General features: G+C 35.3%; 1 protein-coding gene across 5 annotated transcripts in view; it reads left to right on the plus strand.

Moving 5' to 3' along the window:
• Positions 1–16,404, plus strand: part of NAALADL2 (N-acetylated alpha-linked acidic dipeptidase like 2) — a 1,340,010-nt gene extending 1,323,606 nt beyond the window's left edge. For all 5 annotated transcript variants that reach the window (XM_004756608.3, XM_045088639.1, XM_004756611.3 and 2 more), the window contains one exon: positions 13,711–16,404. In XM_004756608.3, the coding sequence (XP_004756665.1) occupies positions 13,711–13,909 (199 nt within the window). In that variant the 3' untranslated portion in view covers positions 13,910–16,404. The remainder of the gene's footprint in view (positions 1–13,710) is intronic.
• The last annotated feature ends 9,575 nt before the right edge of the window (positions 16,405–25,979 follow it).

Here is a 25,979-nt window from a genome sequence, read left to right on the forward strand (position 1 = left end):
ACTATTGCTTAAACAAACAGAAGTCCACAGTCTAGAGCATCCAGTAAAGGAGAAATTTAGGAAATATTCAGTTAATTCAAATTAATAAACAGGAAAATGAGGAAACAAGGGAAGTTAGAGTATAAATTAAGAATGGATTATGGGAGTTGATTATATGTGAATTAGAAAACCAAATAATTATGGCTTTCTCCCTCTTTTGTGATAGCTTGGTTTATACATCCACTGATTACTTTAAGAAACCTATGTATTATTACCAAGAGAATGGCTAAATATCTTAAGTGAAGGAGGGTTTACAAATAAGAGTCTAAGTAATAACAGATCTCCTTTATTTTGTGGCCCCAAATGGGCATATATCCATTGTCAACCTAGCACTTCAAGCCACAACTACCAGTCTATGAGAAATGGAACTCAAAATGATACCTATCTGTCTTCTATTTTTCGAAGTAAGGTTTGATTATATATTGCCTAAAAGGTACACATCTAGGGCATCCAGGTGTCTCAGTCATTAAGCTTATGCCTTCTGTTCAGATCATGATCCCAGAGTCTTGGGATGCAAACCCACAATGGGCTCCCTGATCTGCAGGAAGCCTGCTTCTCCCTCTCCCACTCCTCCAGCTTGTGTTCCCTCTCTCGCTGTGTCTCTCTGTCAAATAAATAAATAAAATATATTTTTTTAAAAAGGTGCACATCCTTTTTTAAAAATTATTTGTATTAACATATAATGTATTATTTTCCCCAGGGGTACAGGTCTGTGAATCTTCAGGCTTACACATTCCTCAGCACTCACCATATCACATACCATCCCCAATGTACATAACAGAACCACCCTCTCCACACCTCCCTCCCCAAGCTACGCTCAGTCTGTTTTGTAAGATTCAGAGTTTCTTATGGTTTGTCTCCTTCCCAATCCCATCTTGTTTCATTTTTTCCTTCTCTAACCCCCAAACCCCCCACTCTCAAATTCCTCTTATCAGGGAGATCATATGATGATTGTCTTTCTCTGATTTTATTTCACTAAACATAATACTCTCTAGTTCCATCCATGTCATTGCAAATGGCAAGATTTCGTTTCTTTTGATGGCTGCGTAGTATTCCGTCGTATATATATATATACCACATCTTCTTTATCCATCCTTCTGTTGATGGACGTCTAGGTTCTTTCCATAGTTTGGCTATTGTGGACATTGCAGCTATAAACGTGCACGTTTGGGTGCACGTGCCCCTTCGAAATGCTACATTTGTATTTTTAGGGTAAATATCCAGTACTGTGATTGCTGGGTTGTAGGGTAGCTGTATTTTCAACTTTTTGAGGACCCATTGATGATGGGTCCCATTGATGATGATTATGTCAGATAAAAGGTGCACATCCTTTTATTTGACATAATCAGAACCCAATGATTGAAAAGACAGTTTATTTTAACTAAAATGCTTCACCAGTCATTGATATAGGACCAGGGATTGTTTTGAGAACTATTCCAAGAGTTTAAATTCTAGATTTACTTTTCTGTTTAAGTCACACTAAGAATGAATCATTTAAGATTTCCAGGTTGTCTTCTCATTTTGGAGCAGGAAATAGTTACTTATAAAACAATCTAGGGGCAGATGTTTTTTCCCCTCCGTAGTCACTGTATTTTTTCCTTCTCTTTGATGGTAATCTTTTCAGTGATCTCTCCACATATAACCCAACATTTTCATTTTATCAGTTAATACTTGTGAGTCTTTCTAACACATTCCCAACACATTTTATGTGAATAACTTTCTTTTACATTTAATATGTCATTATTTACATAATGTTAATTAAATGATGTGATTTTGTATATAATGGCATATGTCACTGGAAGAAACGTGTTTGTAAACAAGACACAAGACCTCTTACTTAAAAACTCACTGGAGGGAAATATTAAGGATGTATGGGTTTCTCCCAAATGGTTTAAAAAACAAAGTAGGAAAAATGCAGACTCCTTTAATGTATCTCAGACCCATTGCATATTAATTTCTTCAGCGGACCTAAAATTTCCTCAGGTTATTCTTATACACATTTAATTCGATAACTACTGCTGGAATATTATAGAGCACTTGCTAACTTTTAATTGAAGGGAAGAAAATGCTATGAAGTAGAACAGAAATCTAGAGGATTATTCCAAGAGAATCCTGTTGGAGTATACTTTCCCTTACCATCACTAGTGTAGTAGATAACTGTTGGGTTGATATTCTAAAATTTATTACTGCCTAATGTCAGATCTTTTTTCCCATATGAGGAGAATTTCCTATGAGTTTGTTAGGAAGCGATGCTCATTTCCCCACACAGAAGTTAAATAGATCCAGATAGTTTTTGTTTGTTTGTTTGTTTTTTCCTGAGTAAGGGGCCAGGCAATTGGATGATCTCTCCCAGGTCCTCAAATCTGAAATAAGTGATGCAAAAATGCAATTCAAGATTATTCATGCTACTTGTGGATCAAGACTCTGACAGTGTCTGAGTCAGTGTTAAGAGACAGCAGCAGTGCTGCCATGGTAAGGATAAAATCTCTGGTGGTATCACTGTGTCAAACAGACATCGGGGACATGAACTTGTTTCTCTAGCAGAATCTTGGAAGTACTCTGTGATACTTAGCTTCTCTTGATTAGTGCCTGGGTCTCAAATGTTTTTCATCACTCCTGTGAATTATAACATATATTTTATATATAGATATATACTGATATAATACTGTAAATGTATTATACATTTTTACATATTTAACATGTTTATTTTTCCAGTTTTATTGAAATGGAATTGACATATAATATTGTATTAGTTTAAGGTGCACAACATAATTAATGTACTTATATATTACAAAACAATTATCACAATCACTATAGTTCATATCCATTACCTTGTGTAGTTACATATTCGTGTGTGTGTTTGTGTATGTGTGTGTGTGATGAGAACGTTTAAGATCTGCCCTCTTAGAACTTTTCAAATATCCAATGTAATATTAACTATAGTCACCATGCTGTATATTTCATCCCCAGGACTTATTTACCTTATAACTGGAAGTTTATGGAAATTTGTACCTCTTGATCACCTGTACCCTTTCCCCTCCCCATACCCCCCCAATCCCATGCTGCCTCTGGCAGCCACCAATCTGTTCTCTTCCTATGCTTTTGGGTTTTTTAGATGCCACATATAAATGAGATTATACAGTATACACATTTTCAATAAATTTATATTCTCTTAAACAAGATTAGTTTTTGATTGGTATAACCAAATGTACATGGACTTTGAGTTGGGCGCCTGTGAACCATTTTCAACCCTATGACACCCACAACTAAGAGTGCAAATGATTATATCTTCTTTCTGAGTTCTCTAAGCAAAGAATAGATATTTCTACTATTTATTTACAATCAACTTCAACATAATAGAAATTTGCCTAACAGTATTACATTTTGAAAACAATAGGACTGGAAAATTAGGTGATTTTAGTTTTTTTCTTAATTTGCATAGTGAACTGCATATGAATCTATTTGTTTACAGGTACAAACCACAGCATTTTATTACCTTATACTAGCAAAAATAGTTACAGATAGTAATACTCTTGTAAATTTTGAAAAAAATTACTGTTAAGGAATAGCACCAGAGTTACTTTAAAACATCACTTTTGGTCACATTTACAAAGTGAATGTTTAGTAAGTTAACATGTAACAATTTTGTAAAATGTGAAAAGTAATCCTCCTAGTTTTTTAGAATAATTTTACATTAAAACATTGATTCCTTCATTAAATTCCTTCAACCTTTGTGATCAACATTCAGAGCTTCAGATGGTCACTCTGTACTTAGTTTTCCTTCTAGCTAAAGTTATACACTTTATTGTTCTGTTAATTTCTATGTTTTCAAATCACCTCAAATAACATACTTGTTACTTAAGGAAAGCCATACATTTTTTACCTCAACGAAGTTATTTTCAAACATCAGCTAAATAAATTATGTAAATCTTCAGGTTAAAAAATATCTATAGTTATTAAGGAAAATATTTATGTGTTTTTAATAATGATACAATTAAAAACTATTTTATATCTGGATACATTTGATGGAAAGTAGCATAAAACCCTGCACAAAGTAGTATAGTATCTTGACTCACATAATTGAAAGTCAAGAGAAAAGCAGATTTTAGGTTCAGCATCTCTATCATATGACCAAGGAATACATTCCTGTCTCTTGGCTCTGCTTCCATGGTATCATATCAAAGCTGACTTTCCTCCCATTGAAAAAAGGAGATGTACCATTTTCACATTTCATATCCATAACTGTTACTATTCAAAAGCAAAAAAGGGATTAACTTTTAGTGGTTCTCTCAAAAAAGCAGGTCTTTAAATCTTAGAATCCTGCAGGAAATCTCCCTTCAAGTTCAATTCCCAACATATGCCCATTGTTGAAATAATCCATTTGATTAAGGAATTACCAAATGCTGACTTGATTAGGACTATGTTATCTGAATCAATATTATGGTGATTGGAATCAGATGAACCAAATTTAACTGATACTATCGGGATCTGCCCCTGGAGATTTTTCCACAAACCAGAAGACATGTGGTGAACCTTGGATAGAATACTTATAGAAATTGTACTGTATGCCCATAAAGAGTCTATAACATAGAGAGATAAGATACACAAAAAAATTTATAACAAAGCCAATATTTTCTAACAGTCTAAGATATATACATGTATATATATATATAATGTATATACACACATATACATATATATAGATATATATATATAAAATAAGGTGAAAAGTTTTGTAAAATAGGAAATTAAATAATCTCATACCATAGAATGCATTCTAAATGCATTATATAGATATACATTAAAGTAATAATTTATTCATTATGTGCTTAGCTTTTAGCATAGACTTTAAACTCTTTTCTATCCTTGAGCACCTAACATAGCAACTTACTCATATTAGATGTTTAATAAGGGCTGTTGAGTAGAATAAGCAAAAAGATCAATATTGGCTCAATTACTCACTTTGTTTAAAGACACAGCCTAAATTATAAACTTTTGCCTTTAGAGTGAACTTTTCAAAACAAATATTTCACACCCCTTTCCTTTCTGAAATAAAAAAATAAATGAAGAAAAACCTGAATTACTTATTTTGTTTGGTTTTGTGACCTCAGCATTGCTGTTTACTAAAGGTAATGAAGGTAAGGAAAGAATAATGGAGAAAGGGAAAATGCAAATATTTGGAGTATAGATGAAAGGAAATGTATTTTTATGTTAATTGCCAAGTGCCTATAGGGCATTCAAAAGAAATTGTCCTTGGAAGGTGCTGATGATAGAAACTCCCATACTAAGAGAAAATGAGTTCTAAGCGAGTTAAGAAAGAAAATGCCCTTAGATATTGAGGTCTAAGCCGTACATGCAGGGAAAGTAAGATGGAAAGAAAAAAACAGTGATGACGTTAAGACAAGGAAACAATGACGTTAGTGTGAGGAAAAAATGGTCAAACTGTGGAAGGTGCTAAGGATGTGTTACTCTTGGTCAGATTTCTGGGACTCCTTTTGATTCAATGGGAAATTTACAAGTGAAGAAATGTAACTTTTGTTTATAGGTAAGCCATTAAGCACTGTGCCATTCAAGAGAGACTTCCCAGAATATCTTAAAAGATATTCTCTTCTCAGGCAACTTCTCTTGAGAAATAATACAGTTAGATAGACTGAAAAGTCTTGAGACATAGAATATAGTTGTTAAGTCTTTCTACTTTCCTTTGCTGTCTTTTATATGTAATTTTAATGCAAACAGGCAGAATTATTTTTGTTCATTTCTTGGGCTGTACCTCAGCAAGATGATCCATATTAAAACGAAACAAAACAACAACAACAACAACAACAAAACAAACCAAAAAGCCCAGTATGCCATTGTATTAGCTTATTTTTTTTTCGTGGAGAAATTTCACCTGATAGTCCAAGCAGGTTTTAAATCTTCAAATGAATAAACACATTCTTTGTAATGCATACTTCCTGGGGGACTGTTTGGCATGATTTTTCAAGAGTGTCTTTTGAATTCAGCTAGTCACTTAAAAAACAGCCAAATCCACAGCATACATTGTATTAAATTTATTAATGCTATTAAAAGAGAAAAAAGAACTGATTTCTATAGCAACATTTCCCTTTCCCTTCCCACGAGGAAGAACACTATAATTCATATCAATCATTTATTGCCCCATTGAAAATTACCACCAAATTTAGTACCTTAAAACAACTCTATTTTGTCTAGGCCATCTAGGCTGGACTCAGCTGGGTGATTCTTCTGATTTGGGCCAGGCTGGGTTTCTCTCTGCTACGTTTATGTCTGCACCCAGTGCTTTGGCTGCCAGCTTGGCTGGGGGCTAGCTAGTATAGAAGGGCCTCACTGAGCTGAACAGCTCCTCTCTCTCTCAATGTGTTCTCTTTTTTTCAGCAGGCTAACAGGATCATTCACATGGTGGTTTGGCAGGCTTCCAAAAAAAGAGGAGCAGTGTGCCAGACCTTCTGAAGCATAGGCTCACCACATAAGCCGCATTCTACTGGTCAGAGCAAATATTAAGGCCAAACCAGAATCAGCAGGCAAGGGAATAGACTCCGTTTGTGGGTGGATTGGAGCTACAGTCATATTTTGAGGAGGCCTGCATAGAAGGAGGGGAATAATGAAAGCCATTTTTGTAAACAATCTACACATATTATTTCATTCTCAATTGTCTATGGAGTGAGTTTGTGGCTCGGTGATATCACAAAGGTCCTAACTCTCATTCTGCTTTTGCAAGTATAGACCAAATTCAAATTTTGTTGAAAGATATCTGTGCTATAAGTAGTGTAGCCATGTATTTTGTGACTTCTCATGGACATAGTATCCAAGTCAATGGTCTTTCCTAATGTTGATATACCTACAGCAATCCACTGTTAACTATGGAGTACAGTTAGTATAATAATTAAAAAGAAGTAGCCACAATTGTAAATTTTGAGCTGGACTTTTTTCCTCCACATGCAGCATGTATACCTAGTTTTGAAAGACATAGTTTATTATTTGCTGTGATTTCATTTAGAAGTTTCTCAACATGAAGTATAATGAATGCTAACTCAAGTTTAAGATGGATGGCATCCTGTGACCATTTATGGACATAAGAAGGAACATTTGAAAGAGAGTCATCGTTTCCATCATTAATTTGCTAATTCACACACAAGGAAATGACTCATGAAGACTTTAGCTCCCTTTGTTTCAAAATTCATTTTCTTCAGTTTGCCTTTGCCTTAGCTGAATGGGAAAGATTTGTCAGTTGAGTAAAGATGCTTCGTCTCCTTCAGTGGTGCTACGGGAGTTATTAATTAGGTTTCTGAGTTTGGCGCTGCTCTTTCCTGGTCACCGTGATGTGTCATTGAAACAGACCCATTAAAATGAGTGATGTGTGTTGTAATTTCATTAGTGTCATCAATAATGTATTACACTTTCCTTTTAGTAGTCTCTTTGTGTTGTGTGTGGGTCAGGATGACTGTATGAATTACATTTATAAGATCCAAATTGTTACAGATGAGGGAAGATAGGCATGAGGGTGGAATTAATGTTATTTTAAACACGATAACTACAAAAATGATTTCAATTAAATAATATTTTAATTAGGTCTGATGTCTCTACATGCCATACTGAGATACATGTTGTGTGTATGCAAATAAGATGGTGATTTATTGAATTAATAACACAGTCCATTCTCTCTACAAGGTAACTTTCTGAACTGGACTAAGGCAGGTGTGTGTAAGAGCAGGAATGGTTCATTAAAGAATATAATTCCTTAGTGGCTATAAAAGGTAGACTGCTAACATGGAAACTTTTCAAGTGTATTTTGTTACTTTCCTTCTACCCTGTTTTCCTGCCAGACATGTGACTTTTGACTGGTTATTTGCCAATTCCCAGTCTACTTTAAGCTGAAAAATATGACCCATCATTGAGAAAAGCAAGATATATTTGAGTACTCTGATATAGGATATGGGTTTTTTTTTTTTAAGATCTTTATTTATTTATTTGACAGAGATCACAAGTAGGCAGAGAGGCAGGCAGAGAGAGAGGAGGAAGCAGGCTCCCTGCCGAGACCCCGATGTGGGGCTCTATCCCAGGACCCTGAGATCATGACCTGAGCCAAAGGCAGAGGCTTTAACCCACTGAGCCACCCAGGTGCCCCTGATATAGGATATGTTATTGAAATCTTTTAACTCCATTTACTTGAGATTTAATTCTGAAGATTTTTATGAGAATACAAAGAGCTTTTGGCTTAGAAGCTTCCAACAGAATCACTGATCTAATTTAAAATATTTTCAAAGGCAAGAATCATTTGCATATTAAAAATGGTATAGTAGCTTGTCTCCCCAAGAATGATCTGGGGGTACTTAGAGTTAATGATTGACTATGTAAGAAAGTTCTGAGAACTAAGAAATACATGAAAATGTATGTGATGAAATGTAAAAACATGGCTGGGCTTTGTCTTCCATTCAAATATTAAAACTAAAATACTATGAGAATACTTTTTTGAGAAAGGGTTCCAAATACAGAAATTTATTTTATATAGGTGGAAAGCTAAATAGTACACATTTAAGGGTGCCTGGGTGGTTCAGTGGGTTAAGCCTCTGCCTTGGGCTCGGGTCCTGGGATGGAGCCCTGCATTGGGCTTCATGCTCAGTGGGGAGCCTGCTTCCCCCTCTCTCTCTGCCTGCCTCTCTGCCTACTTGTGATCTCTGTCTGTCAAATAAATAAATAAAATCTTTTAAAAAAACAGTACACATTTAGCACACACACACACACACACAAAGATAGGAAAAGATGAGCTACTTCTGGAAATCAGTAGGAAAAATTATTTTTCTCATGAAAATTTACAAAAGATATTTTTGTTATCCCAAATTTGTTTATAAGATAAAGCAATCTATCCAGGTAAAAAAAGTTCTATCACAATAAAGATCATCTAACTTAAGCTATATCTGCAGCTCCCCAAAATGAAAGTTTTCTCTTACATTATGATGAAAGAATCTGGTTACTTATCTTCAAGTAGAATCTCAATATTTGTAGTTTTATGTTGATTTGTATCCAATTTGGGTAGAAATGGATATGAGTGTTTATCTTACATAATAGCTTGCCACAGCTTACTACTTGAATCATGTAGCATATGGAAATGTGTTTAGCTCCTCGTGGAATTTCACAAACCAAAAAAGGATCCATTTCTATTCACTTGGCTTGTTTACAGCCATTATAAAAGTATGTTACTGTGTTGCTTACTATTTAGAAAAAGCAAATGTTGGCACACTACAGACTCCGTTGGTCTTTAAGAAGTACATGTATTGCTTTCCACTTAAAAAAAAAAAAAAGAGAAAGAAATTTTATTTTTTTGTCTTTTAGACCTAAATATCCTTTTAAGGATTTTTTTTTAATTCTTCTACCTTATTACCCTTCTAGATACTTTATAGTAATTTTGCTGAAATTTTAGAGATATATATATTAGAGATTGTTCTCATGATTAAATGAATTGTCACTGAGGGATTAATCTTGTAACCTTTTATAAGCATGTTTTATTAATATCTTATCATTAAATTTAATATTAATAACATTTAACATTTAATAACCATAGAATGTATATGTAGGGATGTATTTTGTACCAGTAGATTTTGAAAATGTGGAAAGGTCACTATACTAGTATAAAAATTATTAAACATGTTCTCCATAATATATTAATTGCACTCATTCAACTCACTTAAGAGGCAGTTCTGGATAATGAAGATTATAATACTTTTGTTTATCAGCATGCTTAAGAATATGCCTTTCAGGAATGGGAAGTATTTGGTACAGCTTTTCAAAATATCTTTTGCACTCTTACATTCTGAAATATATTTGCTGTGGACTATTTATAGTTAAACAGAAAATTTACAAAGTAGAAAGAGAGAACTTAAAACTATTCTATTATACTAATTTAGTTATTCTTATTGCAAACAGTATAATTTATATATAAAAGAGTACTTTTAATTAATTGAATAATTAAATATATTTTAAACTTTTTAATCCCCAAAGATCTCAGTTACTAAGTAATTTTTCTTTATCATACACACACACATTTGGTAGGTATCCTGACATTAAAACCCCACTCCTTTTTTAAAAATGGCAATTGAAAAAGATTATGTAAAGATGAAAAAAGTAACTTTTGTATAGGCTGTGGCAGGTAGGAGAATACATGTGACTATCTGAGGCAATTTTATCTCCATTTGGAAAAATTCCATGGTCGTATCAATGTTCCTCTGTATTATTTGGTTTATTTCCTACCCTCCTTAATGATGTAAAAGTAGTAAAACTAATTTTTATGGAAATTGTCATGAGGTATTTCACTAATTCTCACTATTTTAAGTTATTTTCATAAAATAAAAACTTCTACACATAGAAACATGTACGTATGGATACTGTATGTATGTACATGTATAATGGGTTACATGATTATATTAGCATGGTTGAATGGCTTCTTCTGACAATCTCTTTAATTTTATAAATACTATGGAAGTGGCAGAAGGGAAATCTCTGTTTTAAAAAGAGTGTTCTAATTGTGGAAACAGATCCAAATTTTTCTCAGAGTACAATTTGTGACCAGAGAATTACATGATCCACTTGCCACTCCGTTTGGAAGATGTTTTTCTCCCTCCCATATTCAGGGAATATATGTTTCTTAAAACAAATTTTATACCTGAATTCAAGAATATTTGGAATCTAAAAAGTACCTTTCTTCCTCTGCTCTATTTGTATAATGCCAAGTTTACTCATAGGCACAAAAGTAAAGGATCTTGGATTATTAGGGATAGTTCTCATTTTAAATTATCTGTTTTGAAAAATTCAATGAAATAGCTTCTGAGTTTAAGGATATTCTGTCCTACTGCCACCCACTATGTCAACTTAAAATTCTCTCCAAAGACAGAAATTTAAGATAGTTTTATTCTTAAATATTTAAAACTTAAAATGCAAAACAAAGTGGATTGATATAATTTATACCAATATGATTGAGGATCTACTAAGTTCCCATCATTGAACTAAGCCTGATAAAAAATTAGGTAATTAAATCACCCGACTGAAGATGTCCTGTATTCACAACCCTAAATGAGACCTGATAAAGAAGTAATGTCTTCCTCAACCCTAGTGTGAAAGCAATGATATCATGGCATATCCTTGTAAATATAGGATGCAGTGTCACATAGCAGAGAAGAAAAGACACTGAAAAGATGGGGAAGTCCATATCGTCAGAGGCCAGCTAGATACATAAGGAAAAGAGGTGACTTGTACGGTTCTGGCATGAGTGATTATGTAGATTACGTAAACCACAGAATACAAAGTGGGAAGTTTGGGAGAAGCTGAGGTAGAGTAGTTTGGAGGAGATAGAAAACAAGAATTCAGAACTCTTCTAAGTAGAGGTTAGTGTCAGGGAAAGCATAAGGTAGCTAAATCTACCGTGGCCCTTCATCTTTCCAAAATTAACCATCACTGTGTAATTCACATCTTTGTCACCTTTCTTCTGGACTAAGTGGTCCTCCAGGCTTTATATTATGAAGTGATCATGCCAAATAAAATCTCATAACCTTTCTCTTTTGCTTAAAATCTTTCATTGCTTTCTTACGCCTTTTAGAAAAAGTGAGACATCCTTCACTTGGTACAGAAGGGTCACTAGGATGGCTGGATATCTTCTCCCAGCTCCTCTATAGCTGCCCGCTGGCCTTGCACATTGTTCATACAGAAACACTGACATTGATTTACTGGTCAGACCAAACTATTTTAGAAATGTGTACCTTTGGCTATCCCTCCTGCATAGGGTGCTGTCTCTGCTTTCCACCTTGTTTCCTTTCCTAAACCTTTGTAACCTGTGACTCAAGAAGATGCTCAAATATTCTCTATTATGAAATTTTTTCTGACACTTTTCAATGGCAACACGTCATCTGTTATCACTATACCTTTAATTTTTAATTTGATAGGCACCTGTATTTTAATTATTTATATCTGCTTCTCTCATCAGACCATGGAATTTCACCTCGTTTGGGCTGGGAATAAGTCAAATGATGTAATAATCCATAGTTCTCTGCCAAAATGCATCTCTTTCTATCTATTAATGATAATAGATTTGCTCAAGGCCAAATTCTTCTTTCTAAGAAATTTGGATAAATTTCAGGGCACCATTTAATATACACTCCACACTTATGAGAAGATAGTATTCTAAATATCAAATATATACAAAAGAAGAGAGAATGTATAATACATTCTATTATTCAGTTTCAATTATTTTTAACTAATGGTCAATCTTGTTCCATCTGTACTGTCCATGGCTCCACTCCCCTTTTTCCTCCCAAATATTTTGAAGTAAAATCCTAGACACGATATAATCTTTCATTTGCAATATTACTTTATGTATTTCTAGAAAATAAGGACACTTCTTGAAAACATACCGATAACATCATCACACCTAAAATATTAACAATTCCTTAATATTAACAAATCTCCAGTTAGTAGTCAATTTTGCACTGCTTCTCATTCTTTAAACAGTTTGATTAAAAGTCTGGTAAAGTCTATACTTCATGACTGGTTGATATGTTTCTTTTGGTCTAAAGCAGTAGCTGTCCATCAGGGGCTATTTTGCCCTGTCAAGGACAGTTTTGGCAGTCTGGAGACATTTTTGGTTTTCACAACTTCTATGGACTGAATGTTTGTATCCTCCCAAAATATATGAGTTAAACCCCTAATCCCAACATGGTGGTATTTGTAGGTGGGGACTTCGGGAGCTAGTTAAGGTTAGATGAGCTCATGGAGGTGCAACCCTCATGATGGGACAAATGCCCTTATAAAAAGAGGAGAACACACAGGATCTCTCTCTCTCTGTATGTATATATATATATATATATATATATATATATATATATATATATATGCACCATGGAGGGACTTGTGAGAATGGAAACAGGGAGAAGACTCCAACCAAGAGCCTAGCCATGTTGGCACCTTGGTCTCAGACTTCCAGCCCAAGAGCTGTGAGAAATAAACCTTTGTTGGTCAAGCCACTCAGTGTTGGTTGGTATTCTGTTACAACAGCCTGAATTCAATGACACAACCAAAGGAGAGAGCTACTGGTGTCTAGTGGGTGGGGGCCAGATACTGCTAAACATCCTCTAATGCATAGGACAACTGCACACAAAAGAATCACCCAGCCACAAATGTCAAGGAGGTCGAGGTTGGCAAACCTTAGTCTGGAGGTTTTTCCTTTACCTATTTTTTTATTGCAATTATTTGTGGAATAAGCAGGGTGATTTGTCCTAGAGTTTCCCATGGTTTCCATTTGCTAATGACACATCATTGCATCATTTAAGGTATTTCTCTGTCTCTTGTATTTATTAGCAATTAGATTTAGAAGCTTCATCAGATTCAGATTCAACTTTTTCAGCAAAACTACTTCATTCTATTTCACAGATAGTATTGTACACTTCCATGAGGGGGCATGTAATGTCTAATTATCTCTCATCACTATAGGAAACTTGATGACCCATGTCTGCATTCAATTCATGAGAGGTTGGAAAATGATGATATGGTATTTTTATAATTTCTTCATTTACTGCAAATGTCACTGTTTCTTGGAAATAGTTATTATGATGTCTGATATGAAAAGAGCATTGTGCCTACGACATTTACACATTCCTTATTTCTCTTTAGAAATATCCTGTACCACCTTGATGAGAAGACAAGCCAGTTTTCAATCCTCCTGGAGGCACAGGAGCGCTGCCAGTTACTTGCCTCAAATGAGAGCCTTCAAGAAGCCCTGTCCGAGGTGCTGAACAGCATTAATTCGGCTCAGGTTTACTTCAAAGCAGGACTTGATGTGTTCGAGGATGTCTTGGCTGGAAAGAACTGAGTAAACTCTCAGCATTTTAAAAAGTTTGTTTACAATTCCTCAAGCAAAAGCTCTAATCTAACCGGATTTTCTGACATTGAAGACTTTCCCCCCAGTGACTTTTTATACAAGTCTAAAGCTATTATGACATCGTGTTTTTAAATGTACATATAAAAGAGCATTTTGCACATTTAATATTTTCTTATATCGACATCTCTGAATATGTCAAAGCAAGTTATTGAAATAATCCTTAAGATTTATCTATTAAAAAGAAATCTGCTGTATTTTTGTATATATAAAATACGTGGGGGGAAAGTTCTAAGATGTTCTGGACAATCTTCACTCCTAGGGATAAAACATATAGGAATGGAAGTTAAAACATATAGGAATGGAAGCTATTAATGACCTAGTTTCTGAATAGAAATGGAGAGTTGATATGATTTCAGATTAACTTCACCTAGTAAGTATTCAATATGAAGAATTCAAGTATTCCGACTGACTGATTGGTCGACCAAAACCACTTTGAATGTTTCTATTTTATGAAATGAAGTGCCTGTTCGTAATACAACTAGGTGTAGTAATACACTGGTTATGAAATTGTATTTTTTAAGTATTAATGAAAAAAAAGAGCCATAAACATTCCAGGGGAAAATCTCAAAGTAGTTGCACAGAGCAATTTAAATGCAAATTTTTTCCTAACAACTTATAAGGTGACTAGCTTTGAAACCCCTAATTTGCTTCACTTGATTTTGTACAAATTTCAGGAGTGATATATGTCTTATGAGGGAGAAAATATTTCTGATTTCTTCTGTTGGTTCTGTTGGAAGCACTGAAACCCAGCTACTCTAAAATGAAAGCATTTTGCATCGCTATTCCTTCTTGTATTTTTTTTCTGAACCTCCTTCCTGTAAGGCGGTTTTAACAGAAAACCATGTAATTTCCACAGGAAAGTAGCAAAGTTTCTCTTTGAAAACCCAAACTATCTTGAAAAGCATCAAATTGCTATTTCTGCCACTGACAAAAAGGACTTACAATGAAAGAAATAGTTGTTTGATCAATGGAAAACTTCTTAATTCTGTGAAGAGGCTTTTGATATTTTTCCTTCTTTATCCTTCATTGTGACTAAGATGAAAGTGTAGCAAATATTCATGCTTCTAATTTTATGCAGGAAATACAGTGTTACTACAAGAGTGTGTCTTTCCCACACTTCAGTTTTCTCCTGTGGAAAATGAAGTTTTTCATACTGACATTGTCATGAAATGGCCCCAGCATCCACTGTTTCCTCAAAAGCCCAACATTCTGTCTGTTCAGTGACAGTTTGAACTTTGAGCTTTATCCTTAGAAATGTTCTTTTGCTATTGAATAAAGCAATTCCCCTTAGGAAATGTACCCTCAGTATATTTTATGTGAATTGTCTCCACCTAACACAACACCCAGACACACTTCCCTTTGTAGATACTCCACCAGAGCAACATTACAGCCAATGCTTGTATGTCGAAGTCTCCAGTTTTTATGGATAAGTGTAAACCTATTCTTGGTTTAAAGAAAAGCTACAGCTGAGGGGAAAGAATTAATCAGTATTGATTAATTGATTTATAAGGGTCAGCTGTTCCTATCATACATAATGCTGATATGCTCAAGGCAAAGAGGAGAGTTGATGCAATTAGCTGGATAATTCAAGCAGAAATCCATTTTCCTATGAATTGCCTGTGTGCGCATATTTCTAAGTGACAAATGAAACTACCTTACACCTTTTTTTTGAAACCAGTGTGCTTGTTTGAAAATATCTCCTATGTTGAAGTATCTACAAGGAAAAGCTAAGAGGATCAGCTTCTTGCGTGCCTCAGTGTCAGTGTCCTGATTTCTCTTCCACAGAAATCAATAGCAGAACAGAGGGGAAAGACACACACAAACACTGTTCAGGGCCAAATAAGAGAATGCTTTCTACCGAAGGATCCTCCATATTTAATCAAGCTTTCATGTGTTCCTTCTAGTTCTTTGTTATAGTTGAAGTTAATGTAAACCAAAAGACATTTTGAAGATGGAGCTGAATTTAAGGCAAGCAAAAGAAAATAATCATTAGTTTGGTAGTTTATTATTTGAAAGCAAAATCCTAAGGAAACTCACTCCCTTAGTTGGTAAGACTGTCGAGAGCACAAAATACATGTTTGTACGTTTTGTCTAAAGATTATATACCTACGTAAACCACATTGCATAGATAAAAATCTCAATATTATGTATTCTCCCTTCTAGATTATATATTTGCTATTTGAAAAAAAAAAAGCTAAAATTAACTATGTACTAGTGTGTTTTTATTAGTCTATTTAAGAGATTATGTGAAGAAAGTAAATTATAATTAAAACGGATGTCCACTAATTCTATAGATGCTGCTTTAGATCTTCGACTACAACAAACCTCTTAACTAGAACATCACTGCTATGGTGTTCCTCTAAATTTATATCATTTTAATTTTTTTCCTTAACAAATCCAAGTAAATAAAATCCTATGCAAATTAATTACAAGTGTTTTTGGTGAATTGATAGTAGGTTCAAACTGTTGCGGAGATACCTGGGTGGCTGGTATTTCTTGCAATCCTTTGCTTATAGAATGGTGCCAGGGCACAATGAGTCACAAATGGTTACTCTCCCAAGAAAATATGGCATACATTCACCACTTAAATTTGGGTTCAAGAAAGGTATGCTTGAGCTAATGCCCTTTTTGGAAAAGCGGAAGGTGCATGAAAAGAAAGCCTGAGACATTCTGTCTAAGCACTAGGGAATTACCTTTAGCCAGGGAGCAATGTCACTCTCATCAGAGGCAGTGCGTGAAGCCAGTGATTAGCAACATAATATAGTCCATGGGTTAGTTAGTAGCAAAAACACTAAACTAAAAAACACTGGAATTTAAGTTTCTCTGCTTTTTCATGCAATATGTCTAGTTCTCTTCCCTGAGGTGCGAGAGCTACAAATGTGTTTTGTTTTTGTGTTTTGTTTTGTTTTGTTTTGTTTTTCCAGTGTGTTCTATGTAACTAGCAATTTAACCAGAGGCTATATGGGATGGAATCACTGCTTTTAATTAACGGTTCATTCACTCTATGACTGTAGACGGAACTGTCTATAGTTCCCTGTCCCCACAGGGAACCCAGGAAAAGGACACCAAGACTGGGTACTTGGGAGAAATGGAGAGAGTCTCTACATGACACCAGGAAGGAGAACATTGAGTAAAATGCTTCTCAGAGAGGATGTTTTAGCTTTGTATTAAATTAGCAGTCTAAATCAGTATTTCCCAAAATATGGATTTGGAGGAGTAAGGCCGAGGAATGCTCATCTTTAGCAAGATTACTCAGATAATATTCAAGTACACTGAATTTTAAGTTTAAGAACCTCTAATCTACACTGATCCTGGGTCTTGAGAAACATTACTTGGTAATATATGTAAATAAAGAGTCACGATAACAGGAAGGACCCAAAACTTTGCTGTTAATGGCAACATTAGAAGAGACAGAGAGAAACCATTGCATCTCTCAAAAAAAAAAAAAAAAAAAGATGCAGACACAGCTAACATCTGTGCCTACTACATGTCAGGCAGTATTATAGACTTTCTCACATATTTGTTTCTTCTAACTGAACCCCCACAGTAACCCAGTTTAGAAATGAAGACATTTGGTTGAGCGACTTGTCCAAAATTCCACAGCTAATAAAAATGGCTGAGGTGTCTCCATGCTGGGTTCTCTGGTATTCAGTCCCGTGTTCCTCACACTGAGTGCTGCAGAAAACATCAGAAGAATTTTTTGGTTATAGAACGTGATGTAACTGAAAATTTTAGTGTATTTCTGCACAACTGATCAGACTGTGTAGCCTGCCATTTTACTAGTTAAAGAGTTTGGAGAAACAAATTACATCATTCCCTATGATGTTGGCCCACCCTAGCAATGGTGGGCGTGTGTAGCTAAATTAGAAGCTATCTATAAAAGCATTAAAAATAAGTGTACCATCGTAAAATATCATGGTAACTAGATGAAACAACATAAAAAGAGACGAGGAGCCACATATTTCACAATTTCCTCCTCAAAATGCCTGTATAATTTTGCTGAAAAAGAAGAAGAGCAGGTGCTGTGATTTACAACCACAGTTTTATACCATCCTTAAAGATTCAGAAAAACTGGGGCACCTGGGTGGCTCAGTGGGTTAAGCTGCTGCCTTCGGCTCAGGTCATGATCTCGGGGTCCTGGGATCGAGTCCCGCATCGGGCTCTCTGCTTAGCGGGGAGCCTGCTTCCTCCTCTCTCTCTGCCTGCCTCTCTGCCTACTTGTGATCTCTCTCTGTCAAATAAATAAATAAAATCTTAATACAAAAACACCTGTAAAAGATTCAGAAAAACTAATTGACTTTTTAAAATACACACACACACACACACACACACACACGGCATACAGTAGATTTCCCCACTGAAAAAATAGGTGCATGAAAATAAAATAAACAATGATCTGTTACCATCTGCCTAATAATGAATCAGCAACTTTGCCTCCAATGAAAAACTATAATTATTTGCACAATAAATTAGTAGACCTAGCCAAAAATGTTCTCAAGAGACATTCTGTGGAATGTGTAATTAATTACTCCAAAAATTAAGCTTTCTCTGAGGGTAGCATATTGTCATCTCATTGGTTTAATAGGCTACTATTAGCCACACATTCTCCTAGTAGAATGTCATCTCATTGGTTTAATAGGCTACTATTAGCCACACATTCTCCTAGTAGAAAAGAATTATTTTAAACTGCCAATCCACGTGTTGAGTGGAAGGGAAATGGATCCACATATTCCAATAAATATATCAGCAACATAACTGTTCCATCACAAGATCATGAATGTAACCCAAGGGAAAGCTAAACAAACAATGTGCTATTTGAGAAAAGAAATACTCTGCCTAGTTTCTAGTGAGTTGGTATTTCTTGCATAAATTTAAATTGTGGGCTTAAAACAGCCTCAGAATCTGCTATTCTGAAAGATGTTTAAAACCACTTACAAATACTTTTCAGTTAAGTGAGTTTTATGCAATTCAGAATTACATGTGGGGGCGCCTGGGTGGCTCAGTCAGTTAAAGCCTCTGCCTTCTGCACGGGTCCTGGATCAAGTCCCGCATCGGGCTCTCTGCTCAGCAGGGAGCCTGCTTTCCTCCCTCTCTCTCTCTGCCTACCTCTCTGCCTACTTGTGATCTCTGTGTGTCAAACAAATAAATAAAATCTTTAAAAAAAAAAAAGAATTACAGGTGACAAGAACTTGAAAGGACAGTTGGAAAAGAAATCTTTAAAATGTAGCCTTTTCTGGTCATCACATTATTCACCCAATTTCCTGTTTTCTCTTTCTACATATACTCTAGCAATGGGATTAGAGTATTTAGGATCTATTCATCTCAATATATATTTATCTGTTAATCAGCCAGAACTTTATTTCCATAGTTTCAGGGTATACATTTCCATTCTATTTTGAACGTATACACTGACGTGACTTTAGCATACTTGGGAGTGCTAAGAAGCTTGAGACCTTGCTTATTATGAGATGACATTTTTTGTAAAGACATTTATAATCTCATATTCAGATTGTATCTAAATTTACAAAGCAAGGGATTAAACTGAGGAACTTTTAGGTAGCATTCAAGAAAAAGGAGCTACTTCAAATTTTAATATGCTTCTGGTTAGATTACTCCATGTTTGGATTACATAGTTATATAATTTTCTGTAACCAAAATGGTAATTTTGAGGTTTTCAGCCAAAACCCAATCACTGAAGCCAAGGAAATGCATAGCTACTCTAATTTCTTAAGCAGGATGCTGTCAAGAATTAATTCAGGAACACATCTAGACAATGTTTTAATGAGTATAGACAGAGCCTAACAGTATTGCCTCTACTTCCTTTGATGTAAGCCAATAACCACTGAGGTAGCTTTTCTCAGAAGGAAACATTTTATTTCCCAGGGGCTAATTAATATGCACCACCTCAGTCCCCAGAGAACTACACAGGTGTCTGTACTATGCCATATGTCATGTGCTATATTCCAGCAAGCTCAAGAGATTAATATACAATCATTATTATGAATTATTATGTTGCATTGAAGTTAATGTCGGTCTTTTGTTCTAATTAAAGTACAAACGGCATCTGAATAGAATCTTAGCTAGAGAAGTGAAGTTAGAGTCTCTGTTTTAATGAACTACATATATTTTTCAATCAAAATCTGTAATTATTTAATTATCTGGTCTGCTCAGTAAGTATATAATTCTTTCTTTAAAGAATCTTAGTCAGTATGTTACTATGCAGATGAACATTCTGTGTTTCATCTTTTGAAATTCTTAGCCATTGTCAAGTCATGCTTTCATTATATTTGTGGTGCTGTTTTATTCCTATTAATAATTATTATTTCTGGGGCGCCTGGGTGGCTCAGTGGGTTAAAGCCTCTGCCTTCGGCTCGGGTCATGATCCCAGGGTCCTGGGATCGAGCCCCGCATTGGGCTCTCTGCTCCGTGGAGAGCCTGCTTCCTCCTGTCTCTCTGCCTGCCTCTCTGCCTACTTGTCATCTCTATCAAATAAATAAATAAAACCTTAAAAAAAAAAAGAATAATTATTATTTCTTTATCTTTACATCAGGCTGCTGCACATGGACTACCTTACTCTGAAAGTCAGGAAAATAATGTGATTACAAAGGCAGTTTTATCATACCTGTTTAATAAGAAAACACACAAACAAGCAAACAAAATATTTTACCATACCATTGCAAATTGTCTGTAGGAAGCAAAATATCCAGTTGGTTAAGTGTAGCTCATTTAATTATATTCCAAAGAGGTTATAAATAATTCCGTTTAGAAGTTGAGATAAGACTCTATTAGGTAATTTAGTGTTTACATTTCACACAGAAAGGTTTAGTGGCAAATATATCACACACATTTTAACTTGTTACTTGAAGAATATGGGTAGACTATATTCAGAAAAGAAAAAAAAAAAGACTTCTAGGACACTTTGAAGGGCTAGTTTGTTTTTGCAGACCTCTAGAAAAATCAGCACATTATTTTGATAATTGTTTCCTATATGTGTTTAAAATGTTAATATATGCCATACATTTTTAATCATGCCTTCAGTGTAGCAAAATTTAGATATGTAAAATACTATCATAAATAAAATGTCTCAATTGCAAAAAATTGTAAAAAAACAGTAAAGTAATATGGACTTTAAGAACAGTGAAGAGCAGGGTAAGATTTAGAAATTAACTTGGGATAAAGTTGGAGGACAATCTCTTCAATTAAATTTTCTTGGATTAAAAACAAGTATCTCTCAAGGGGTATCTCAATTACTAAATTGCACTAAACTATTATAGTACTGAATATTGTTCAAAATAATTTGATTGTCATGTGTGATTCAGAAATCTTCATACAGAAATTTCATTGTCATTGTCTTTGCTGTGACTGATTTTTATTGATGTTGATTTTGATGACAATGTCTGCGATTTTTAAAAATTACTATATAGGTTGAAATTTCTAATTTCTATGATGTGTGGATGCCCATCAGGAACTTAGTGCTTTCTATATTTACCCCATGTGTGATCTCTATTTATTTTACTAATGTTTTAATGTATTATTCCCATGACTCAATATGCAGCTTACAAGGGAAAGTATATTGTGATCTGGAATGACAAAAAAATGGGTTGGAACACCACATACATTAAGAATATGAATGAATATATTTCAGTCGCTTAAATATTTGCACATAATTAAAAACATAGTACTATGAAATAAAGGCATCTTTCAAAAAACATGTTCTGATTCAGAAGTGCAGTGAGTATGTGCACTGAAATGGTAATGTTTAAAACACCCATCCAAAAACATTAAATACAGGTGAAAACCATTGCTATATTGTGTTTTGTTATGACAAAATATGTAGGATTTTAGATATGCAAATTGCATATTAGTTATTAATGTGTATTCTTAATGGATTACCTTTATGTAATGCATATCACACCCAAAGAAGAATAAGCCTTGCCCAGAGAGCATTCCATAAGGTTTTATCATTTTCTTCTTTGCCTTTTGTTCTTTTCTCCAACGTGCCGCTCTCCTACTGGGCCGTTTAGGTTTGCAGGTTGTGCCAAGTTACAACATCAAGTAACAGTACTTCTATCAGCTCACATGCTGAAGAGTTTCGTTTCCTAAAATTAGCTCAAAAAAGGCTGTCAGTTATTTATCACACAAAAAGTGTTCTCTGTTCACATCATGCAGATTTCATTCATTCATTCATCAAACATTAACAACGAGCCAATTCTAGGCCAGGTGCTTGAATGCTTTCCTATCTCAGTAAACACACCAGACTCTAGAGATGCAATGACAATTGGTACAATTCAACATTCTAGGACTTCATACGATATAACACTTCAGTTTATCTAGTAATAATACTAGATGCAGAGGTACTCACACTCAGTGAATGGCAAGTGTATTGACAGAGCAGAACACCATATGTTCAGGATACAAACCCAACTCAGCGGGCCTTCGTTGAGGCTCTTTAAGGAAAATGAGTTTCTAGAGGCACCTGGGTGGCTCAGTGGGTTAAGGCCTCTGCCTTCAGCTCAGGTCATGATCCCAGTGTCCTTGGATTGAGCCCAAGCAGGGAACCTGCTTCCTCCTCTCTCTCTGCCTGCCTCTCTGCCTACTTGCGATCTCTGTCTGTCAAATAAATAAACAAAATCTTTAAAAAAAAAAGAAAAAGAAAAATGAGTTTCTCAAAAAACCTTGCTATATGATAATTAGTATTTACTGGGGGTTTACCATAGAGTCAGGTATAGATATATAAAAATGCAGAAAAAAAAACTATCTGCAGAATAATATATTATTCTACTTGTGAAGTAAAATTAAAATATGCAAAATTATATATTATTCATGGGTGTGTGTATGTGTGTGTGCATATGTATACATATATGCACACACACATACATATATATGCATATATATATACATATACACAAAGTATGAAAATACAGACTAAAAAAATGAATACCTAATTTAATGCATGGTAGTAGGTGGGAAACAAGTGCTAAAGATAGGAGTACAGAATACAACTTGAATATAATGTTCTATTTATTTTTTTTACACAAAAAGGAATCTAAGCAATATAATAAAAGAGCAAAGTGGTAGATTAGGTTATTATTCTCATTTCTTTACATCCTTCTTTGTCATTTGGATGGTGGATATATGTACTGGTTATGGAATTCTTATTAGTTTTCTGGATTAAAAATAAAATCTTCAATGGAACATGAACTCCCAGTAGAACAGTCTGATTGTGGAGCCCACACTTAAAACCATGAACCTAACCTGCCTTTCTAAATGACAATTTTATGAGAACAGGCCCCTTCTTCTCTTCCTTTCAACCATATTAATGTTATAAAGGCAGAAGTATTCTTTTAAGGACTTCTGATATCCTAAATACTCGCAGACATACTTTCAGGAGAGTTACATTTTTTACCTTTTGGGTTTTTTTTTTTTTTTTTTCATTGCTTTCCTATCTCAGTAAACACACCAGACTCTTTTACCAAAAAGTGGAAATCACCTTTGATCCTTTTATTTTTCTTCCTCCCTACATCCAGTCTATCAGCTAGTTGTAATGGCTTTGCTGCAAAATACAGCCCAAACTTGCACACTTCTCTGTCTGCACTGCTACCATCCTACTCCATGCCAACCAACATCTGCTCTCACATGCCCTACACTGGCTGGTGTGAGTATTTCAAGCAAAGGGGATTTTATTTTATCATTATTTTAAAAAGATTTTATTTACTTATTTTTCAGCGAGAGAGACAGAGAGAGCACACAAGCAGGGGGAGCCGCAGGCAAAGGGGAGAGTAGCAGGCAGAGGGAGAAGCAGGCTCCCCACTGAGCAAGGAGCCTGATGGGGGACTCGATCCCAGGACCCCTGAGCTAGCAGACACTTACCGATTTAACCCCAATGAAGGGGATTTTAAAATAAGAAAATGGTTACAAAATTATTGCAAGGGTTAGTGTAACCAAAAGATGAAGGTACTGTTTCTTAGAGATCTGTAATTTCAGGAAACGGCTAATAACATTAGGGCTAGAAGAGCTTGAAGGAGGAAATCTGTGATAAGCCAGGAGCCAACATTCTCCTAACAAGTGGAAACTTGGTTGCTACTGGTGGTGGAGCCACTGAGCACAGAGCTTCAAGAATAGGCACAAAGTTGGTTGAAGTCTAAGAACCCGCACACTCTCTGTTTCTCCCATGAGAAGCATGGAAAAACAAAACTTTCCACAATTTTTAGACTTCCACTCCCTTGCAAGTGCCTATTATTGGCAGATTGAACTGGAATCCTTCTAGCAGAGGAGGGTCTGAAATGTGTATATAGGGGTTGTATATGGGGGGTGTATATGGGGAGTGTATTATCAGGGGGTGGGGGATACCATTATAGGGGTGTATATGGGGCAGTGTGGGACGGAGTCCACACAGACCATGGCTACCCCAGTCTCCAAACAGGTCTCTTTTAGCCACATGTTTTAAGATCCCTTGAATTTTTTCCTAGTCTATGAATGCCACATACCTGTGCTATCTTTAATATAATAACGTGAAATGTCTTCAGTGTAATATTCCTATACCATTCCATAGCCAATGCAATGGCTAGCCCCAGTGCAGAACTAAGAGAGCACAAACTTGTGAACACATAGCTACAGTGGATCCTTGAGTCTTATAATGGAGGCTGAACAATGATAATAGGAGAGCAGAAGGTAAAAGTAAGTCTTATAGAACCCAAGAAAGGTTTCTCAAAAAGGGAATATTTGAGTCTAATGATGAATAAGAAGTCCTTCAGAGGAAAGGAAGAATGGCATCACTGAGAAAGAGAGCAGTATATGCAAGTCACACAGGACAGAAAGCACAGGGCATTCCCATAATGTTCTGCTTTGAAATCTCTGTTTGTTTTTTATTTTTTTTAATTTTTCCCTCAGATTTGGTAAAGCTTATGATTTTTTATTGTGATTTTTGTATGAAGAGCAACCTACAGACTGCTTATTTATTATTTCAGACACCATTTGATTTTATAAAATCCCTAAGTTGGCTAATTTGCATATGGTACATACCAAACAGATTTCAATCAAAATACAGAAGGTGGTTTTCCAGTATCTTCAGCATAAAATCCAGGACCTTAGGAGGATATCGGAGATCCTGTATGGTGACTCCCACTCCTACTGCTCTTCCTCTGTTCTTGTTGCATCTCTCCCCACATCTCCTTTTCTACTCAAGCGGATGGGCTTGATTTTTCCCGCATGTGCCATCCTTTCTCATGTCTCAGTGACCTCTCACCTGATTTCATTCTTCCAGTCGAATAACTCCCATTTACCTACATATGATTCCCATCTCTTTTCCAAAATAAATCTTATTAACGAAGTCATCTCAACCTGAATTTCTTTGAAAAATTATTCAAAATTGCCTTACAGCGCATGATTTTAATACATGGGGCTCTTACATTTCTTGGGATCTGATGAGTCAGTTCTTCATGGATTCTCTGGACCACCATGAATTATGTCTCTGAGATTGTCTTTGATTAAGCATCCAAGAGTTGGTTTCTCTTTTCCCCCAAAACAAAAACAAAAACAAAAGAAAGAAAATGTGGGGGAAAAAATCTCATCAAATTCATAGGCAAAATTGATAATAAGCCCAGAAAAGTGATGGTGATGGATTGAGGGGCAGGGTAGGAATGATGAAGTATATGAACACAGAATTATTACCTGCAGTTTCAGCTCCAAATCTTTTTTTTTTTTTAATTTTACTCATTTTATTTCACAGACAGAGATCACAAGTAGGCAGAGAGGCAGGCAGAGAGAGAGGACGAAGCAGGCTCCCTGCTCAGCAGAGAGCCCGATACAGGGCTTGATCCCAGACCCTGGGATCATGACCTGAGCTGAAGGCAGAGGCTTTAACCCACTGAGCCACCCGCACGCCCCTCAGCTCCAAATCTTTTTTGTAGTTAAGCTTCTTAGATTTTGGCACAGTTCTTCATTTGATATGTTTTGGTCTGTCTGATTTAGGAGGCAGAAAGTTTTGGTCCGCCTATTTAAT

The sequence above is a fragment of the Mustela putorius genome, unplaced genomic scaffold (genome assembly GCF_011764305.1).
Source record: "Mustela putorius furo isolate JIRA1106 unplaced genomic scaffold, ASM1176430v1.1 tig00003834_pilon_pilon_pilon, whole genome shotgun sequence".
NCBI lineage: Eukaryota > Metazoa > Chordata > Mammalia > Carnivora > Mustelidae > Mustela > Mustela putorius.